Here is a 16,140-nt window from a genome sequence, read left to right as displayed (position 1 = left end):
AAAAAAAAAAAAAAAAAAAAAAAAAAAAAAAAAAAAAAAAAAAAAAAAAAAAAACTATTAGCCTTCATCCGCTCAATACCCAATACACCCAAACATACAAATTAAAACAAAATGCTAGCGTGTACATTATAATTGCGTATCTATCTACAACTTCTTGCTTTGTTATTTATGGAATATTGAGCCAAATAATAGTATCATGTTTTTGTATGTTGAATAATAAATTGGTCAACACTATTTTAACATTTTAAATTTGGTGTTAAATTTTTAACTTATAAAGTTTAGTTAAGAATATCACAACCACAAATGTTAAAATATAAATTTGCTTTGAAAGGAATGATCAAGTGAGTGAAATATAATTTTTCTAAATATCTCAAATAAACTTGTCACGCATGATTTTCTAAATTTTATTTTTCCCGTATGATTTTGTTGGCTATTATACCGTGACGAAACTACAGTGGGGGGCAGTTGCCCCCTCCCGCCACCCCACCCCCTATATATATATATATATATATATAATCAAAACGAAAGGGGACACCCGAAACAAATCATGGGGTTACTATAGTATAGTGTCAGACCCCACCCCTATATATATATGTGTATGTATTTATAACATTCATTTATTTATATCATCTATATTTATATCTAAATTACTAAATATTTGAATAATTTTGTTTGTTGAAACTTTAAATATTGCAAGATTCCACCAAATATTTTAACTAATAATTACAAAAGAAAAAAAAATTATTTTCAACTTTGTAACAAGTGTATGATCTTGAATATGAGGAGTAGCCAGTAGGGAGGAGACAACGTACCCCATATTCCCTTTCACCTGGCTAAAATATCATATCAATGTAGAAGTTTCCTCGGCAGTTGACATGAAAACCGCCTATTTCACACAGCAAATTAAACAACCAAATACCTTCCCCAATCCTAAACTGTAGTTGATACGAATCATACGATACTCAAGCTCTGCAATTGACCTCGGCGGCGACGGCGGCGGTGTTGACAGAAGAGAGAGAGCACAAGTGAACATAGCCCATATATGTATGGGGAGAGAATAAAACCTCATTCGATCGGGTATGCGCAGTTTTGTACTCTCTGCTCTTCTGCCAACAAACTCCATCATGCCTTCGCCCTCTCTCTCTCTCTCTCTCTACTAACTCTCTGCTGCAAGGTAAGACGGTTATTCCATCTTCAGTCTTTCAATTTCTCTCTCTTTTCTGTTTCTATTTTTTTTTTTTTTGATTGTTTTAAATATATATATTCTTTTGAATTTTGAATCTGTTATGAAAATTATTTTCATCTTGATTAAAGTCTGCTAATTATAATTGTGAATCTCAAATTTGTATGAATGAGTTTGATAGATTCGTTATAAAGCGTTTTGTTATTTTGTTCGCTGTGCTGCTGAAAATAACAATAGTGAAATATATGAAACTTGAGCTGTGGAGGTAAGCAAAATGTTTGATGATGTTTTATGTTCTTGATTTATCGTTCTTTCCTTTATTGTGTATTTGAATAATTTGTGATTTATCATTCTTTCAATGGTTATATATAAATAACTAGTGGTTTATTCTTCATTCGTTTGATTGAATATGTCAATATTTTGAAGATGAATGTAAAATTGGATGCAAGTGTTAATTTGTAATCTATTCATCTTTAGTTGAGTGCCCGATAATGTTCTTTCAATATACCAAGTAAGCCATTATTGCCGGAACCTTCTTGTTATATTGGTACTATGACTATGACTATTTCACATGATCTATATATATTAATTGGACTTGACCAACAAACTACTTTTAGGGTTGTTTGAAAATTATGGAAATGATTTCAGAAAAAAACACTTTTTCAAAAAATATTTTTATTTCTAGTATTTGGTTGCATTTTAGAAAACTGTCTTGATATGTCTAGTTCATTATTAAAAGGCATAATTGTATAGTTAAACATTTTAATTAATTTGTTTAATAATATAATCAAACATTTATAAATAAGCAAAATGAGTTTTATTTATTTAAAAAAAAATAGCACTGGTTTTCGGTGCGAAACCTATTTTCGACTGTGGTTATTTGTCCTCACAGCTGGGAATCATCTCCGGTCAGCAGCAAGAAAGTGAAGAAGGTTGTGGTTTCTCTTTGGTAGCAAGAAGATGAAAAAGTTGGGCTATGTTTAAGAAGATGAAGCAGTAGCGTGACTCTAAAAATGACTTCCCTTCTTTTATTTTTCAGAAAAACTTAATTATTTTATTTTTAACGGTAATTCATTTTTCATTGACTTTAATTATTTTTCCTCGCCAAACACTAAAAATTCAAAAAATGATTTCCAAAAATCATTTTCAGATTTTTAATTGATTGGATGAGTTCGGCCATGCTTCAAAGGCACCCCATTTCACAGGAAAAGTAGTTGAGCATAGTCGAGTCTTGGCCCATTAAGATATAATTGATTACCATTAAGCCCAACAAGAAGCCCACTATGATACAACAATTTATAGCGACGGATCGATAGAGACAAATTATACAGGTAACTCCAGTCAAGATGACAAGATATTCACACTAGTAATCACAATGTAGAGTTTGAATCCTTGCTCTTTTAATTTAAGCCATAATTATCTTAGTTTGAGCCATCAACTATAGATAACTTAAGCTGGTTTACTTTATTGTGGAAAAAAAATTAAAGTGGATAACTAATAAATATTTATTTTTAATATGTTAAAAGTTGATTTGTAATGTAGTAAAGTTTCATTTTTATGAAGTACATTAAAAATATATTTGCAATACACTCAAAATAATAAACCGTTACAAAATGTACATATAATAAATACACAAAATGAACTTTGAATATATTGAGATTGAACTTGTATGTATGTGCTTCACTTTGAAATGTCGACCATGTTCCAAAATAGACCAACAGTTTTAATGCATCATTTTCTTTACGTAGTTCGTAGTTTATTTCACAAGGTTGATATTATTGTCAGTCATTCCTTTACAATTTGCAATGTGAAACACAAAATTTCAAGAGACAAAAATGTCTTTAAACACAGCTCATCCTTAAATTCTTAGGAATTCACAATAGATGACTTGGATGGTGGATATATGGTCTCTACTGATATGGTGATTGGTGATTGATACTTCTGTGGTGATCGTATCATATACTAAAACACTTCAATCTCTTTTTACAAACCTTCCCTACAATTCATCAAAAAATAATAACCGGTTAATATCAATAATCAACAATACCAAAAAAATAAAAATAAAAAAATGAACATAATTTATATATATTATATACTTTCATAACATAAATCGAATATGTGTTTTATTTCAGTTAAATGTATATATTTAACTGTAGAGCAAATAGTCAATATCTCACCATCGGGAATTGAAGTTGTAGAGCAACAGATATATCAATTGAGCACAAGGTGCTTGGGAATTATTTAAATTTAAGTATATGTTGTAAAAATCAACCTAGGTAGCGGCTTAGGCACCGACTAGGCGCCCCAAGGCCAATGCAATTTCAGCCCTAGATACTTTTTAGTCAGCCAACCAACTAACCGGTCGATTAGACGCCCAAAGCGCCGAGTTGAGTGCCTAACTCAGAGTCGGGCGTCTATGCATAGCTTAGACGTTCTAAGCTCTGGGCGCTTCGACCGTCCGACTAGTGCCTAGGGCTGTATGCAACATTATTTGTTATGTAGATTTCGTGATTTGTATGATGTGGGAAGTTATATATAGGATAAGAATGGATAGATAGATGATTACCTTAACGCGAGGGCGTTTTTCAGCATTGAGCTTACGAACTTGATATCGAATTGTCTTAGAGAAGAGTCGGTTCTGCCTCTTCTCCTTGTATCTCAAAACGCTAGCCGCTCTGTGCGTTTGCCCCGCCGCCGCCGCCTCTTCATCGCCGCCATCTTGCGCCGGCGCCTTTTCCCCATCGTTTCTACTCCCCGCCATTTCTGGAACCGTATACAAACTCATATTCCTCTCCCATGTCCCCTGCAACCCAACACCGCGGTTACAAACTCCATTCAATTCATCATTTTTGTCCTTTTCCCAACATTATTAACACCGTTTGCATACACGACGACACCGACAATAAATTAAATGTACCGTCGCTAAAAGAAATCAACTTGCCGACAGTACTAGTAGACTTTCTCTTCAGTAAGTGTTAAAATTCTATATTTAATTTAATAATAGTAAGATTAAATGTCTAAATGTGAAGAGTTTGTGGTCTAGTGGAACACACTTTACACCTTCACATGAAACTGATGTTGAAAGAGAGTGGTTTGAGCCTCAGTAGATTTATATTAATTAAAAATAATTTTTTTTTTTACGTAAATTTTAATACAAATGTCTATGTCAAGATTTGATATATGGAGTAATATTAATATTTTGAATATTCTGCACTTTTTACTTGTAGGGGCTACAACACGAGGTGGTGGACCCAAGAAAAGCTCAAAAGTGCAACTGGGGACTGGGTCCTATGGCTACTGTACAGTGTTAAACACCCAAATGGCAAACGGTGCTGAGGAGAGCAAGAAAATTCTGATTATTTTAGTCTGACTGCACGAGTGATTATATTATATATCTATAGATATGCAACTAATCAACAATTAATGATTAGATGATTACTATTCCATTCTTTTAAAATTATTAATTTATAATTTATTATTACTCGGATTCGATTACAGATTCAAAGAGAAATAGGAAATCATAGGATGTTTCAGATATGCGAAAGATTATACAGTAAGGACAGGGAGATCTTACGTGGGACGACGATGGTTCATAGAATCCGCCGGAGAAAAAGTCATCGTGGATTATGTCCGGCACGGTCTGCGGACACTCCGGTTGGATGTAAAGAGAGCCGCGGTTGGACCAAGCGCTGATGATTTCTTCATAATCAAGCTTCAACGACAGCCGGCGGCGGCGCGTATCCGATACGCGCCGCCGCAGATCAGAGGCGGAGCTGGTGACTTCCTCGTCTTTCCGCTCGTTCTCCACCACCTCCGAGTAGCTCACCCACTTCTCCTCCTCGCTCGGCTTCCGCTCTTTCCTCCGCAGCGCCGCCCGCGCCAGCGCCGCTCCGCCGTACGTGAACCGCAGGGAATCCGACGACGAGAACGCCTTGTTTCCGCCGGAAGAAGCGGAGGTGGAGGGGGCGCCGAGGAGTCCGGTGAGCGTGGTGGCGCCGCTCTCCGCGGCGGAGAAGAAATTGTACTCCGCCACCACGTAATTCTCCTCCTGTGCCGCCGCCGCCGCCGTCAAATTCTCCGGGTGAAGAGGGAACAAGTTCAGCTGCGTTTTTTCACAGTCCGGCAATTCCGCCGCCGGGGAACCACCGTCGCCGCTCTTATCTCCGGCAAACTGGAGGCGGAGGCTGAGGAACTTGGGTTTCCGGGTTCGGGTTTTCCGGCCGGATCTAGCTCGGCGTTTCTTGTTCATGGCGCTGCCACTCTGCTTACTCATTCTTTAACTTCGCTTCACACTATCTCTGCCTATCTATCATTAATCGCATTCAAAAAGGTCACAAAAAGGTTGGAAAAAGCGTAGGCTTTGTGGGGAAGGGGATAGCAACTTTTCTGCTCTTTTTGGTGGGGTCAACATCCCCGTGGGCCCACAGTACACGTGGGCGGATGTGATTGGAGAAGAGCTCAGATTTTTGGTGTTATCCGGATTACGCTGCTAAGGGGATAGCGTGGGTAATCCAAACAAGGGGGATTGCGATTAGGGGAGATTGGCGGATCCTCAAACCAAAATATCTTTTTCTAGGGACCTAAGATAAATAGATAATGTTTTAATGTAACATTATATTTACAGACAGACTGTTTTTTTTTTGAAACATAGACAGACTGTGTTAAACATGGTATTGTGTCTAATCTTCTGCAGGATGACAGATACTTTTTATGCAGGTGGGTGTAATTGTGTATTGGGTATGTAACCCTTTGGTCACAGTGTTAAAGGGTTATCCAAAATTTTTTAATTGGTGTTTTTTTGAGTTATATAGGAAACTTACAGCTACTATTCAATGGTGTATGCAATTTTGCATATATCTCCACATAGACAGCTTTTAGTCACAGAAATACAATTTAGGAATAAATATCAGGATCCATACTAGCAGTAATGTGAGGACAATCTCCTTTATTTAACCTATCAGGATCCATACTAGCAGTAATGTGAGGACAATCTCCTTTATTTAACCTCTTTCTTCAGCTAACTTGTGTCCAATTAATAAATGTCTAACCTCTTTTATTATCTGAGTTAATATTGATTTGCGTCCTTCCAGATACTCTTCTCTATGGGCCAAAACATGAGTCCTTAGGGACATAATTCTAATCACAAAATAATAATAATAATAATTAATAATAATAAGTATGCCCCTCTGTCATATAACAGGAGCCAGGCATCTGGACAATGTTGATATTTGATTGATGTACATATAAATAGGCCCATGTACTTTTACGTGTTCGTAGAATGGGTCCATCAGTTTTGGAGATTACTACTTGATGTGTTCACACATTTACCTCGTTGTGGTCGTTATTACATGATTTTTAACAAAATGGTTTTTTTTTTTGTGTGTTTTTTTTACTATCGGTAATTTAAAAAATAAATAAATTTAGTGATGTAATTATTCCAAAAAGGTTCAAATAGAGAGCTTGATCCAACAAATACCAGCCCATAAGGCATTGTGAGCATGAGGCCCAACTAATAAACCCAACTTGTTTCGGATCAAATAGCGGATTATAGATCAATAGTTATACCATGAACTCGAGGGTGTGACATTATACAAAATGTTGTGTGGATATACTAAATGTATATTATTTATGTATTAAATGTACATTATACAATATAATGTACATTCAATTCACAAATAATGTACATCTCCTCACTACAATGTATATTTTTAATATATTAAAAATACATTATTTTTATACTGAATGTACATTATTTGATAGTATGGTCCACACAACATGGTATAATGATTGTGAGTGTGTCTATTTACATAGTGATTGTGAACATTCAATATATATATAAATTATGAACATTCAATATGTAAATTGTGTATTTTTGACCCAGCACACAGAATAATTTGCAATATGAGTTATGTTTGGATGATAAAAGCTTCATGCATGGAAAGTATGAGCACGTAGGTACCTCAAAAGACAAATATTGATTTCACATCGAACGTACATAGAATTGAATGTTAGAGATGGTGTGACGAGAATAAAATGTAATGTTTGAATATTGGTTCTCCCCTTCCATATGAAAGAGGTGTACCAAAAACGTTAATGCAGTCTAACAAGAAACAACTACTGTGTCGAACGAACGAGCACCGATGATTGTCTTTTTGGTTTACAGGAAGAACCCAACGGCGGCGGCAGCTCCGAGAACTGCGGAGACCTTCAAAGCGGCAGCGCCGCCCTCGTCGTCTTCTGAGGGAGCCTCGGCAGGCGCATCTTCGGCAGAAATGTCGTCAACGTCTTCGGAGTCGGAGTCAGGGCTGGGTGGTGATGAAGGATCCGTTTCCGGGGACCCCGCGGGGGATGCAGAATCAGGGGAGCCCGCAGCGGGGCCTTCTGAAGGTGCCCCGGCCGGGCCCGGGCCTTCTGAAGGTGATCCAGCCGCGGCAGGGCCATGGGACGGGGCTCCAGCAGGGGCATTTGAAGGAGACCCCGCGGGGCCTCCTGAGGGTGCTCCAGACGAGGCGCTGGCCGTGGGGCCAGGCGACCCGGCTGGGGCACCCGCAGGGCCAGAGGAAGGCGAGGATGATGGCGAAGATGACGGAGAGCTGCTTGGGGCGGTGGCGGCCGAAGCCAACCCAGCAAGGGCGACGAAGAGGAGAGCAAACACGACAACCTTGCGAGCCATCTTTTGCTTTAATTTATTTTATTTTATATGTTCTTCAATTTTATTGATGACTCTTTGGGATTGCAGAAGTACTTCTCTTGAATGGGAGAAATACTGCACAACCAAAGAATAATTGAAGCGGCGAATGTTGGGTGGCTTTTAAAGGGCGGAGCCGCCGTGGAGATGGCTGGGTGAACGGTTAAAACTGGTTGCTGGTTTGTAGGGACTCTGTGGCTATCCTCTATTCACCACAGTTTTGCGGATCAAAATTAGCATTTTCAGCCATTGGTCTTTAGAGAAATTTGTCTCCAAACATAACATAAGATGGTTTACTCATGGTCAAACACACAAAAATGAAAAGTTATGGATATCTCAGCCAATACGGCTAATGATACAGACTTGTTAAACACACAAAAAGAAAAATTATGAGGTAATCCAGTCAATATGATTAAAAATACAAACTTGTAATCACTAAGTTACAAGTTTGAATCGCAATCTTATTTGTTTGAACCATTCAACTATAAGTAATATAAATTGATTTATGATTTTTTATGAATTAGAGTCACAAGACTGGATTTTTCTCGTCACCCTAAAACAAAGGAAAATTTATATATAATTTTACATAATAATTTCAATTTTTTTTTAATTAAAATATTTAAAAAAAAATAAGAAGGACAAATTATTCCATCAACCCTAATCCACATTGCAAGGTGGATAAGGGTTCAAAATGTATAATTTATATACTGAATGTTCAAAATTTACATACTGAATATTCACAATATAATTTGAATTGTGAATATTCAGTATGTAAATTGTGATGGGTCAATGTGGATCCAAGTCCATGGTATAACTATTGGAGAAGAGAGTAGGCCCAAAACATCGAGCTTACCGAAAAATGGCAAAAAGCCCACAACAAATTAAACTACTACGGAATCCATTATGTTGGGTCGTGTCTTCTGTCCATCTCCTGAGGACCTGAACGTCAGCAATGGAGCACAAGCGATCGGCCGGCACTGCCGCGTGGTCCGGCGTGAGAGGCGGTCATACGGTGGCGGAAGGCGAGGTCATGATCCAGAAAGGCCTACAGGGTTAACTATACTTCGTTATCATTTCCTCACCCCTTTTGCTTAGTCTTCATCTACTGCAATTTGCTAGGGCTTAGGGTTTCAGTTTTTATCTTCGTGCTTGCTCATGTCTTTAACGCTGAATTGTACTCCAGATCCAAAAGTGAAGTTTCTGAGGGAGCAATTGGAGAAAGCCGGCTGCAAAATTACTGATAATTTCTTCAAATCCGTCCGCTGCGATACGCCGATGTCTGGCTTTTTCTGTCCGAAGAGCAACGGTGGGGTAAAATCACCGCCGCCTTTCGTTCGCATTTACAATTGTCCTCTCTGTAACTGGCCATAATTTCAAAGCTAATCGCCTGCAATCGCCGTGAATGGATTTAATCTAGCTAACACTTATTTCCTGCATTGGTTGTTTGGTTTCAGATTCAAGTATGTGCAAACAATTTGAGATTTCAAGATGAAGTAACACAAGTGCTTATCCATGAGCTCATCCATGCATATGATCAGTGTCGTGCTAAAAATATGGACTGGGGAAATCGTACTCATCGAGCTTGCACAGAGGTATATGCCCTGCTTTAGATTGTTATTTAAGACAATTCAATTAACTATCTATAGCGTTACCTTGATTGAATCAAACCCTTATCAATGTTTTAAACCTTCAAAGGAACAAAGTATCTTGCAGGAAACCAGCTGCAAATCTAGCATAGTGCAAGTGTGAACACAGGAGCTGCAGAATTTAAGAAATGCTTTACGCCTTTATTACATATGCTTAACAAATAAGAGTACAGTGCTATTAACTAAAACAATCTTTGTATAATCATATTGACTTGGGGTTTAATGTAGTGGTAACTTTATAAAATTCCCACATTCTGAGGCACTGAGCTTTAAAGCTTCTCATTTTTTTCATTTCACAGCTTAAATTTCTCAGTTCCTATTATGCATTTCTCGTGTAACTAATTGTTGCAGATGAATTTCTTTCCGTTACTGATATTCTTTTTGTCGTTCTAACTTATCTCAGATTAGAGCCAGCCATCTCAGTGGGGACTGTCATTTCTTGAGAGAGTTGTTGCGTGGTAACTTTAAGATAATAGGTCATGAACAAGTAAGGTCTATATATTGATTCATCTGTCTTATCTAATCCCCAAATGGACTTCACCCTCCTAATCTGTTTATTTATATACTGGTGCATCCTTTGTATAGGTACATGGCACTTAAACTCATGTTAATTTATTATTCCTTTCCTGTGAAGGCTTGCGTGAAGCGAAGAGTGGTCAATTCAATGACTGGCACTAATACTAACTGCTCAAAAATTGCTGCTACAATCGCCATGGAAGTTGTATGGGATACTTGTTACAATGATACAGCGCCTTTTGACAAAGCTCCTTGAATCATTACAATTTTCTTACTTCCTAACTCGGTTTACAATGGATTCAAGCTATTGAACGGTGGCCATCAAGGGATAAAGGATTACCGAGTTTCTTTGGTTAGATTAGATAGATGATGGTTTATAGGGGACTGAAGATGTTGTTAAGTGAGTCTCTTTGGCCATAAACCATACTTAAGGATCAAGGTCTTAAGTGTGGGTGATTCTATGTATGTATGCATTTGAGTCTTACCTTATAGAGGGCTTTTGGTTTTTTATGATTCATGAGCATTGTATTTAATTACTAAGCTTGAGCCTCAAATTTAAGATCCTCAAAATGTATTATCATTCAAATAAAATAATGACAATTTAATACTATTAAAGAATTAAAATAAACGTTGGTATGGACATTATCGCCGACGATTTGATGGGCATCCCAGTCATGCGTCGCGTGGTGATCACCAATTTGTAGGCCATTGGCTGGCTCAGCCTGGAGTCTCCCCCTCCTTTGTTATCAAAAAAAAAAGCGTTGGTTCATATTGCATGTAAACAAACGTGGGTTAATATAATTATGTACATTCAGTTAATACATTTTGTATTTATAGTTAATAGTTTTACATGTACAGAAACTATCAATTGTAAGTACAATCTGAAGATTATTTTTGTACTAAGGTCTACAATGTAACGTAGACATAATCCATTTTTGTACTAAGGTCTACAATGTAACGTAGACATAATCCATGGTATAATTTGCCAGTAATGAGTCCCTGGACCTATTGCCCAATTGGGCTGAAATTTTAGCCTGCAATTTCAGTCCTAATATGTCTAACTTTATAGGGCATGTCTCGTTATTGCAAAGCACCCGGCCCGAAAAGCTCAACTGGGAAAATCACTGGCGTCACTGCTCATTGCTCATCTCTGACTCTGAGCAAAACCAATGGAAACAGGTAAGGAGGCGGGTACCGGTATCGCCTCCGACGGCAAGTCTTCTGCTGTGAAAGGCGGAAAGACGGTGGAAGAATGCCAAGGCATGATCCAAAAGAGCCTTAGAAGTAAACTATCTACCATCATTTTTTTACCTCTCTTAATTTTCAAAATTTATTTTAATATAATTTGTAGGGTTTAAGGTTTTGGATTTTGACATGTGCGCAATTTTGTGTTTTCGTTTCCATTTTTAACTGTGATATGCACTCCAGCTCCAATGGTGAAGTTTTTGAGGGAGCATATGGAGAAAGCTGGTTGCGGCGTTGGTGAGAAATTCTTTAAGGCTATACACTGCGATCAGAGCGTCGGTGGCGGTTATGTTCCCGGCGAAGGGGTAATTATCCTCTCCTCACCCTATCATATTCATCTATCATAAACATTTAGTGTTTACTGTTTCATTTCCTTTTGTTTTTGTTTTTGTTTTTGTAGTCACTGCTTAAATCCATTCACATATTAGTTCTGCACATTGGCTTGCACACTCCACTTCGTAGTGATCACGTTTAACTCCAATATCACTCAGTTAAACAGTTGCTGAATACTGCTAATAATCTCGATTTCCAAATTTGCCCGTTATTGCTTCTCGAGTTCTTTCGGCCTTTTCCTAAATGGCAATGTAGGCTTATAGATACAGAATCGAGGGAGGGGTTTACTCTGCCATCTCATCTTAAGGGGTGGAATGGCTCGACATTAGTTGAAATAAGCGTCTGTTCTAAAAAAATGTTACAACAGATGCTTAGGTCTTCAACTTTTAGAATTGTTTGCTGATCTATCCGTTTCATTATCCACTGAATCCTTATGGTGTTTTTACTGGATTGGATTTTATTCTGAGGTGCATTCCCGGGTGGCTTTGCTTTATTCAGGTAGTTGTATGTAGCAACCACATGAACATTCAAGATGAGGTAAACCAAGTGGTCATCCACGCACTCATTCATGCATATGATGACTGTCGTGCAAATATAGACTGGACTGATTGCGCCCATCTTGCTTGCAGTAAGGTTTGTCATCGAAACACTGCTCTTTTGGTTTGAATTTGAGTCTAACCCTTTTAAGCTTCTGTTCTTCTGTTTGTTATACCGACTTTCCTTGCCTACTTATCTTAGATTAGAGCAAACCATCTGAGCGGTGATTGTCATTACAAGAGGGAGTTCCTTCGAGGCAACTTAAAGATAAGGGGTCATGAACAAGTGAGTTAACTGTGCTACTGTCTGGTTACTTAACATCCTTTTAACCGGCCAAGTACTTTTAACATTTACCTTTATTATGGTATGGTGTGACCTACTGTACACGCATTAGTTTTGTCTGATGGTAGTTGGAAGTAGCTCGATTTTCCACTGTTCTGCACTCTAGTATTTTTGCAATTGATCTCTTTTTTCATCCCTTTTGGTTAAAAACTTTGTCATGTAGAATTATCCTAGGTAGATAACCTTAACTTTGTCATCTTTATGATACATGACAATTGATCCCTATTAGTTTCTGACGAACTTTTGTTCTATTCTAACTCATGAAGGAGTGTGTGAAGCGACGAGTGATAAAGGAACTGACTCCTCACTTCTCGGAAACTGCTGCCAGAGATGCCATGGAAGCTGTCTGGGAGACATGCTACAACGATACTAAGCCCTTCGACAGAGCTCCTTAAAGGCGCAGTACTTGCAGAATCGAAGGGGCATTTTTTGTAAGCTGGTGAAGAATGGAGAGCATCAATATTCAATACACAAAATTGCATTCTTTTTTTTCATTCCATTTTCTCTTGTGTCTAACTTATCACATGAATTTGTATTGCGGAGTAGTATTTTTCTTTAGGTAATTGCTAACCAGCTCAAACTGAGAAGGCCAATAGTTATCGAGCCAATTGTCTGGCCAGACTGGTTTGAACTTAGAGCACAGTGGTTACCGAGCCAATTGTGTGATCAACCGAGCTCATACTTTTATTTACTATGTGTACAATAAGAAATGTAACTCTTTTTGGAGCTCAACTACGAGCATTTGTTTTCTATCTGCCTTATAACTTTAGTATTAAAATTGCAATGAATGTGTCTAGCCAAACCTTAGAATTTTCTAAAGAGAAAACGGCAATAATGGATGGTTGGATGGAAAGAGATTGATTTCGTCTTCATTCATTCATAGGGCAGATCGCCGGATTTAGCATCACACATCTACACGCATTGATACTCTCGGTACGTGCCTGCCTTCTCCGCCCGCAATCCACCATTTATACATCCCTTTTTCTCTGAATTCTCTCCTCCATTCGTCCATTCATCTTTCTAATCTCTCTCTCTCTTCATGGCTCCCTCGAGAGATTCTAAGCCTTTGGACGGAGAAGCCGATGGCAATGTTTCGTCCGGCGACGCCGCCGGAGCACCGGACAGCATCAAATCGAGAGTCACCGTTGTCGGCAGCGGTAACTGGGGCAGTGTCGCCGCTAAGCTCATTGCATCCAACACCCTCAAGCTCAACTCTTTCCACGGTTTGCATTTCTCTATTTTATGACTGTATATTGTTCGACGATATTCCCAGCCCAAACTGCCGACTTAGTACACTCTGTCCTGCCATAAATCATAATGTAATATCGATCCGAACTTGAATTTTGGGTATTTCTCTGTTTTAGATGAAGTGAGGATGTGGGTATTCGAGGAGGTGCTACCAACTGGTGAGAAACTATCCGAGGTCATCAACAAAACCAATGTATGCTCCTCGGCCTATTTGTCTTTTTCTAGTACTGTACATATGTTATGGCTCCTCACTCCTGCAATCTTTGTTAACTCTAATATGGGGAGGGCATCTCCCAAATTTTGCTGCAGGAGAATGTTAAGTATCTACCTGGTATTCAGCTTGGTAAGAACGTTATTGCAGACCCTGACCTTGAACATGCAGGTACAGCGAATTAATGTAGTAGTATTCAACAACATATGATGTTGTGCAAAATTAACAGCTTTGACATCTTTTGCTGGGGAAACTGTGCTGCAGCGCGAGATGCTAATATGCTAGTGTTTGTTACTCCGCATCAATTCATGGAGGGCATATGCAAGAAGTTAGTTGGGAAGATTAGGAAAGATGCTGAAGCGATTTCTCTAATTAAAGGGATGGAGGTCAAGATGGAGGGTCCATGCATGATCTCCACCCTCATCACGGAACAGCTTGGAATTAACTGCTGTGTGCTAATGGGGGCAAACATCGCTAATGAGGTTGCTTAAATTCTTTGCTTAGTTCACCTGTAGAAGTTGGATAACGACTCAAGTTATAAATGCAGATTGCAGTGGAGAAGTTCAGTGAAGCAACAGTAGGATACAGGGAAAACAAAGAGATTGCACAAAAATGGGTTCAGCTATTCAATACACCGTACTTTATGGTGTCAGCTGTGAGTACATACAGCATTTGAACATTAGTTAACAGCAAGCTGTATCATAGTGTTTAGATCCAGTGATCTTATCTGGAGTTTTCATTGGACATTCACCAGGTCCAAGATGTAGAAGGGGTTGAACTATGTGGTACCCTAAAAAATGTTGTGGCCTTGGCAGCAGGTATATATGCTTGTGCTGTTCCCTTTTCATTTTTATTTTATTGTTTCGTTTGCAACTTATGGATTCCCTCTTCATTTTATTCCATTGCTGACATGATAGGATTTGTTGACGGCCTGGAGATGGGAAACAACACAAAGGTAATGGCGAGAAGATAGAAATCGTTTAATGGTTTTGCTCCCATTCCTGTTTAACTTACACCTCTATTAATTTCCTAATCATTAGCCCTTTTCAAATGTCTACTAGGCTGCAATAATGAGAATTGGCTTGAGAGAGATGAAGGCGTTTTCCAAATTGCTATTCCCATCTGTTAAAGAGAGCACATTTTTTGAGAGCTGCGGTGTAGCAGATGTGATTACAACTTGCTGTGAGTATAAACAAAAACTCAATTCTTTCCCGGTGCAATTATGGTATGTGATCATGTGCCTTGAAATGCAGTAGGAGGAAGAAACAGGAAATGTGCCGATGCTTTTGCAAAGAACGGGGGAAAGAGGTCTGCATTATAGTGTATTTGTCCACAATGAAGTAATTATAGGGTTACATTGTATGCTGATGCTTATATATCACCCCTGTATGCATAGGTCTTTCGATGAACTTGAAGCCGAGATGTTGCAGGGCCAAAAACTCCAGGTACACCAAACTGCTATGGGGTACATTGAACTGTTCTTGCCAAGAACATGAAAAGAACCACTAACAAAATACTGCATATGAATAACTTATGAAGGAGATCACCATTTCACATTTAGATTTTGTCCATAGCCTGATATAGTAGATCCCTTGGACATAGGAGATCACCATTGATCTTTCCTTTTATTCTTGTGCCGCTTTTATAATGCAGGGCGTGTCAACAGCAAAAGAAGTGTACGAGGTTCTAAGATATCGGGGATGGTTGGAGCTGTTCCCTCTTTTTTCCACAGTTCATGAGATCTGCACTGGTCGTCTTCCTCCATCGGCCATAGTTGAATACAGTGAGCACACCCCTAGATTTTCCTTGGTGGGAGGTTCTGCTAATTATTTCTGAAGTCCAAACAGAATAAGGTGATAGTTCTAGGATACACACCAAACTTTTTTTTTTCTTTTTCTATGTACCTCGCGTGCATTACTAGCATGTGCAAGGCTGATTTATCTCTTTGTAGTTTTTTGTCGATTAAGGTGATAAGGCGGGTTTCACCCCAGAGTGCACTATCGAGTAGTGATTGTAAACTTAGCATGAAGTGAACATTTATTTGTTTTCCAATCTAAAGATTGGGTTGTGCGTGTATGATATGTAGGAAGGGGACACCGGATATCACTTGACCACAATGTCTTTGGCCATCATCGCGATTTGAAATGAAATATTGTAGATATGGAACGAAAATTCGGAACGCCTTTAATTG

At 38.5% G+C, this 16,140-nt stretch overlaps 5 protein-coding genes and 1 long non-coding RNA gene across 7 annotated transcripts; 4 read left to right on the top strand and 2 right to left on the bottom strand.

Annotated features, from left to right (window-relative positions):
• Window positions 1–871: 871 nt before the first annotated feature.
• LOC116019297 lies at window positions 872–4,680 on the top strand. The gene is made up of 2 exons (XR_004098690.1): window positions 872–1,174; window positions 4,411–4,680. It is a non-coding gene; the product is annotated as an uncharacterized LOC116019297 (long non-coding RNA).
• On the bottom strand, window positions 2,813–5,530 carry LOC116019296. The gene is made up of 3 exons (XM_031259449.1): window positions 4,758–5,530; window positions 3,750–3,986; window positions 2,813–3,179 (listed from the first exon to the last, which is right to left on the bottom strand). Exons 1-3 carry the CDS (start codon window positions 5,454–5,456, stop codon window positions 3,156–3,158), a joined length of 960 nt encoding a protein of 319 aa, XP_031115309.1. The 5' UTR covers window positions 5,457–5,530; the 3' UTR covers window positions 2,813–3,155.
• A 1,607-nt stretch (window positions 5,531–7,137) lies between these two features.
• LOC116018717 (mucin-1-like) lies at window positions 7,138–7,949 on the bottom strand. The gene has a single exon (XM_031258683.1). It carries the CDS (start codon window positions 7,854–7,856, stop codon window positions 7,341–7,343), a length of 516 nt encoding a protein of 171 aa, XP_031114543.1. The 5' UTR covers window positions 7,857–7,949; the 3' UTR covers window positions 7,138–7,340.
• An 826-nt stretch (window positions 7,950–8,775) lies between these two features.
• LOC116018970 (mitochondrial inner membrane protease ATP23-like) lies at window positions 8,776–10,603 on the top strand. Its single transcript, XM_031259024.1, has 5 exons — window positions 8,776–8,923; window positions 9,055–9,182; window positions 9,326–9,463; window positions 9,921–10,004; window positions 10,152–10,603. Exons 1-5 carry the CDS (start codon window positions 8,824–8,826, stop codon window positions 10,287–10,289), a joined length of 588 nt encoding a protein of 195 aa, XP_031114884.1. The 5' UTR covers window positions 8,776–8,823; the 3' UTR covers window positions 10,290–10,603.
• Window positions 10,604–11,139: 536 nt separating this feature from the next.
• Window positions 11,140–13,222, top strand: LOC116021197 (mitochondrial inner membrane protease ATP23 homolog). The gene is made up of 5 exons (XM_031261809.1): window positions 11,140–11,317; window positions 11,462–11,583; window positions 12,110–12,244; window positions 12,350–12,433; window positions 12,757–13,222. The coding sequence occupies exons 1-5, from the start codon at window positions 11,203–11,205 to the stop codon at window positions 12,883–12,885; spliced, it is 585 nt and encodes a 194-aa protein (XP_031117669.1). The 5' UTR covers window positions 11,140–11,202; the 3' UTR covers window positions 12,886–13,222.
• Window positions 13,223–13,312: 90 nt separating this feature from the next.
• LOC116021196 (glycerol-3-phosphate dehydrogenase [NAD(+)]) lies at window positions 13,313–16,094 on the top strand. Of its 2 annotated transcripts, XM_031261808.1 has the most exons (12): window positions 13,313–13,423; window positions 13,546–13,713; window positions 13,855–13,931; window positions 14,048–14,120; window positions 14,214–14,431; window positions 14,497–14,604; window positions 14,704–14,767; window positions 14,867–14,904; window positions 15,011–15,131; window positions 15,203–15,257; window positions 15,346–15,394; window positions 15,603–16,094. In XM_031261808.1, exons 3-12 carry the CDS (start codon window positions 13,866–13,868, stop codon window positions 15,783–15,785), a joined length of 975 nt encoding a protein of 324 aa, XP_031117668.1. In that variant the 5' UTR covers window positions 13,313–13,423; window positions 13,546–13,713; window positions 13,855–13,865; the 3' UTR covers window positions 15,786–16,094. The 2 variants fall into 2 exon arrangements, with proteins under 2 accessions (XP_031117668.1, XP_031117667.1); XM_031261807.1 differs by having other exon boundaries at window positions 13,350–13,713.
• The last annotated feature ends 46 nt before the right edge of the window (window positions 16,095–16,140 follow it).

The sequence above is a fragment of the Ipomoea triloba genome, chromosome 5, assembly GCF_003576645.1.
Source record: "Ipomoea triloba cultivar NCNSP0323 chromosome 5, ASM357664v1".
Classification (NCBI taxonomy): Eukaryota; Viridiplantae; Streptophyta; class Magnoliopsida; order Solanales; family Convolvulaceae; genus Ipomoea; species Ipomoea triloba.
Note: the sequence above shows the minus strand (reverse complement) of the source record. Positions and strands in the feature narration are given on the sequence as shown.

What these genes read in the sequence shown, in the direction of transcription:
- LOC116019296 (XM_031259449.1), bottom strand. Translation starts at nt 5,456, where the DNA reads ATGAGTAAGCAGAGTGGCAGCGCCATGAACAAGAAACGCCGAGCTAGA. An exon ending in ATGAACCATCGTCGTCCCAC is followed by an intron (nt 3,987 to 4,757) that starts GTAAGATCTCCC and finishes GTTGGGTTGCAG; the next exon opens with GGGACATGGGAGAGGAATAT. An exon ending in AAAAACGCCCTCGCGTTAAG is followed by an intron (nt 3,180 to 3,749) that starts GTAATCATCTAT and finishes GATGAATTGTAG; the next exon opens with GGAAGGTTTGTAAAAAGAGA.
- LOC116018717 (XM_031258683.1), bottom strand. Translation starts at nt 7,856, where the DNA reads ATGGCTCGCAAGGTTGTCGTGTTTGCTCTCCTCTTCGTCGCCCTTGCT.
- LOC116018970 (XM_031259024.1), top strand. Translation starts at nt 8,824, where the DNA reads ATGGAGCACAAGCGATCGGCCGGCACTGCCGCGTGGTCCGGCGTGAGA. An exon ending in GATCCAGAAAGGCCTACAGG is followed by an intron (nt 8,924 to 9,054) that starts GTTAACTATACT and finishes ATTGTACTCCAG; the next exon opens with ATCCAAAAGTGAAGTTTCTG. An exon ending in CTCATCGAGCTTGCACAGAG is followed by an intron (nt 9,464 to 9,920) that starts GTATATGCCCTG and finishes AACTTATCTCAG; the next exon opens with ATTAGAGCCAGCCATCTCAG.
- LOC116021197 (XM_031261809.1), top strand. Translation starts at nt 11,203, where the DNA reads ATGGAAACAGGTAAGGAGGCGGGTACCGGTATCGCCTCCGACGGCAAG. An exon ending in GATCCAAAAGAGCCTTAGAA is followed by an intron (nt 11,318 to 11,461) that starts GTAAACTATCTA and finishes TATGCACTCCAG; the next exon opens with CTCCAATGGTGAAGTTTTTG. An exon ending in AGATAAGGGGTCATGAACAA is followed by an intron (nt 12,434 to 12,756) that starts GTGAGTTAACTG and finishes TAACTCATGAAG; the next exon opens with GAGTGTGTGAAGCGACGAGT.
- LOC116021196 (XM_031261807.1), top strand. Translation starts at nt 13,530, where the DNA reads ATGGCTCCCTCGAGAGATTCTAAGCCTTTGGACGGAGAAGCCGATGGC. An exon ending in GCAAAGAACGGGGGAAAGAG is followed by an intron (nt 15,258 to 15,345) that starts GTCTGCATTATA and finishes CTGTATGCATAG; the next exon opens with GTCTTTCGATGAACTTGAAG. An exon ending in TGCAGGGCCAAAAACTCCAG is followed by an intron (nt 15,395 to 15,602) that starts GTACACCAAACT and finishes TTTATAATGCAG; the next exon opens with GGCGTGTCAACAGCAAAAGA.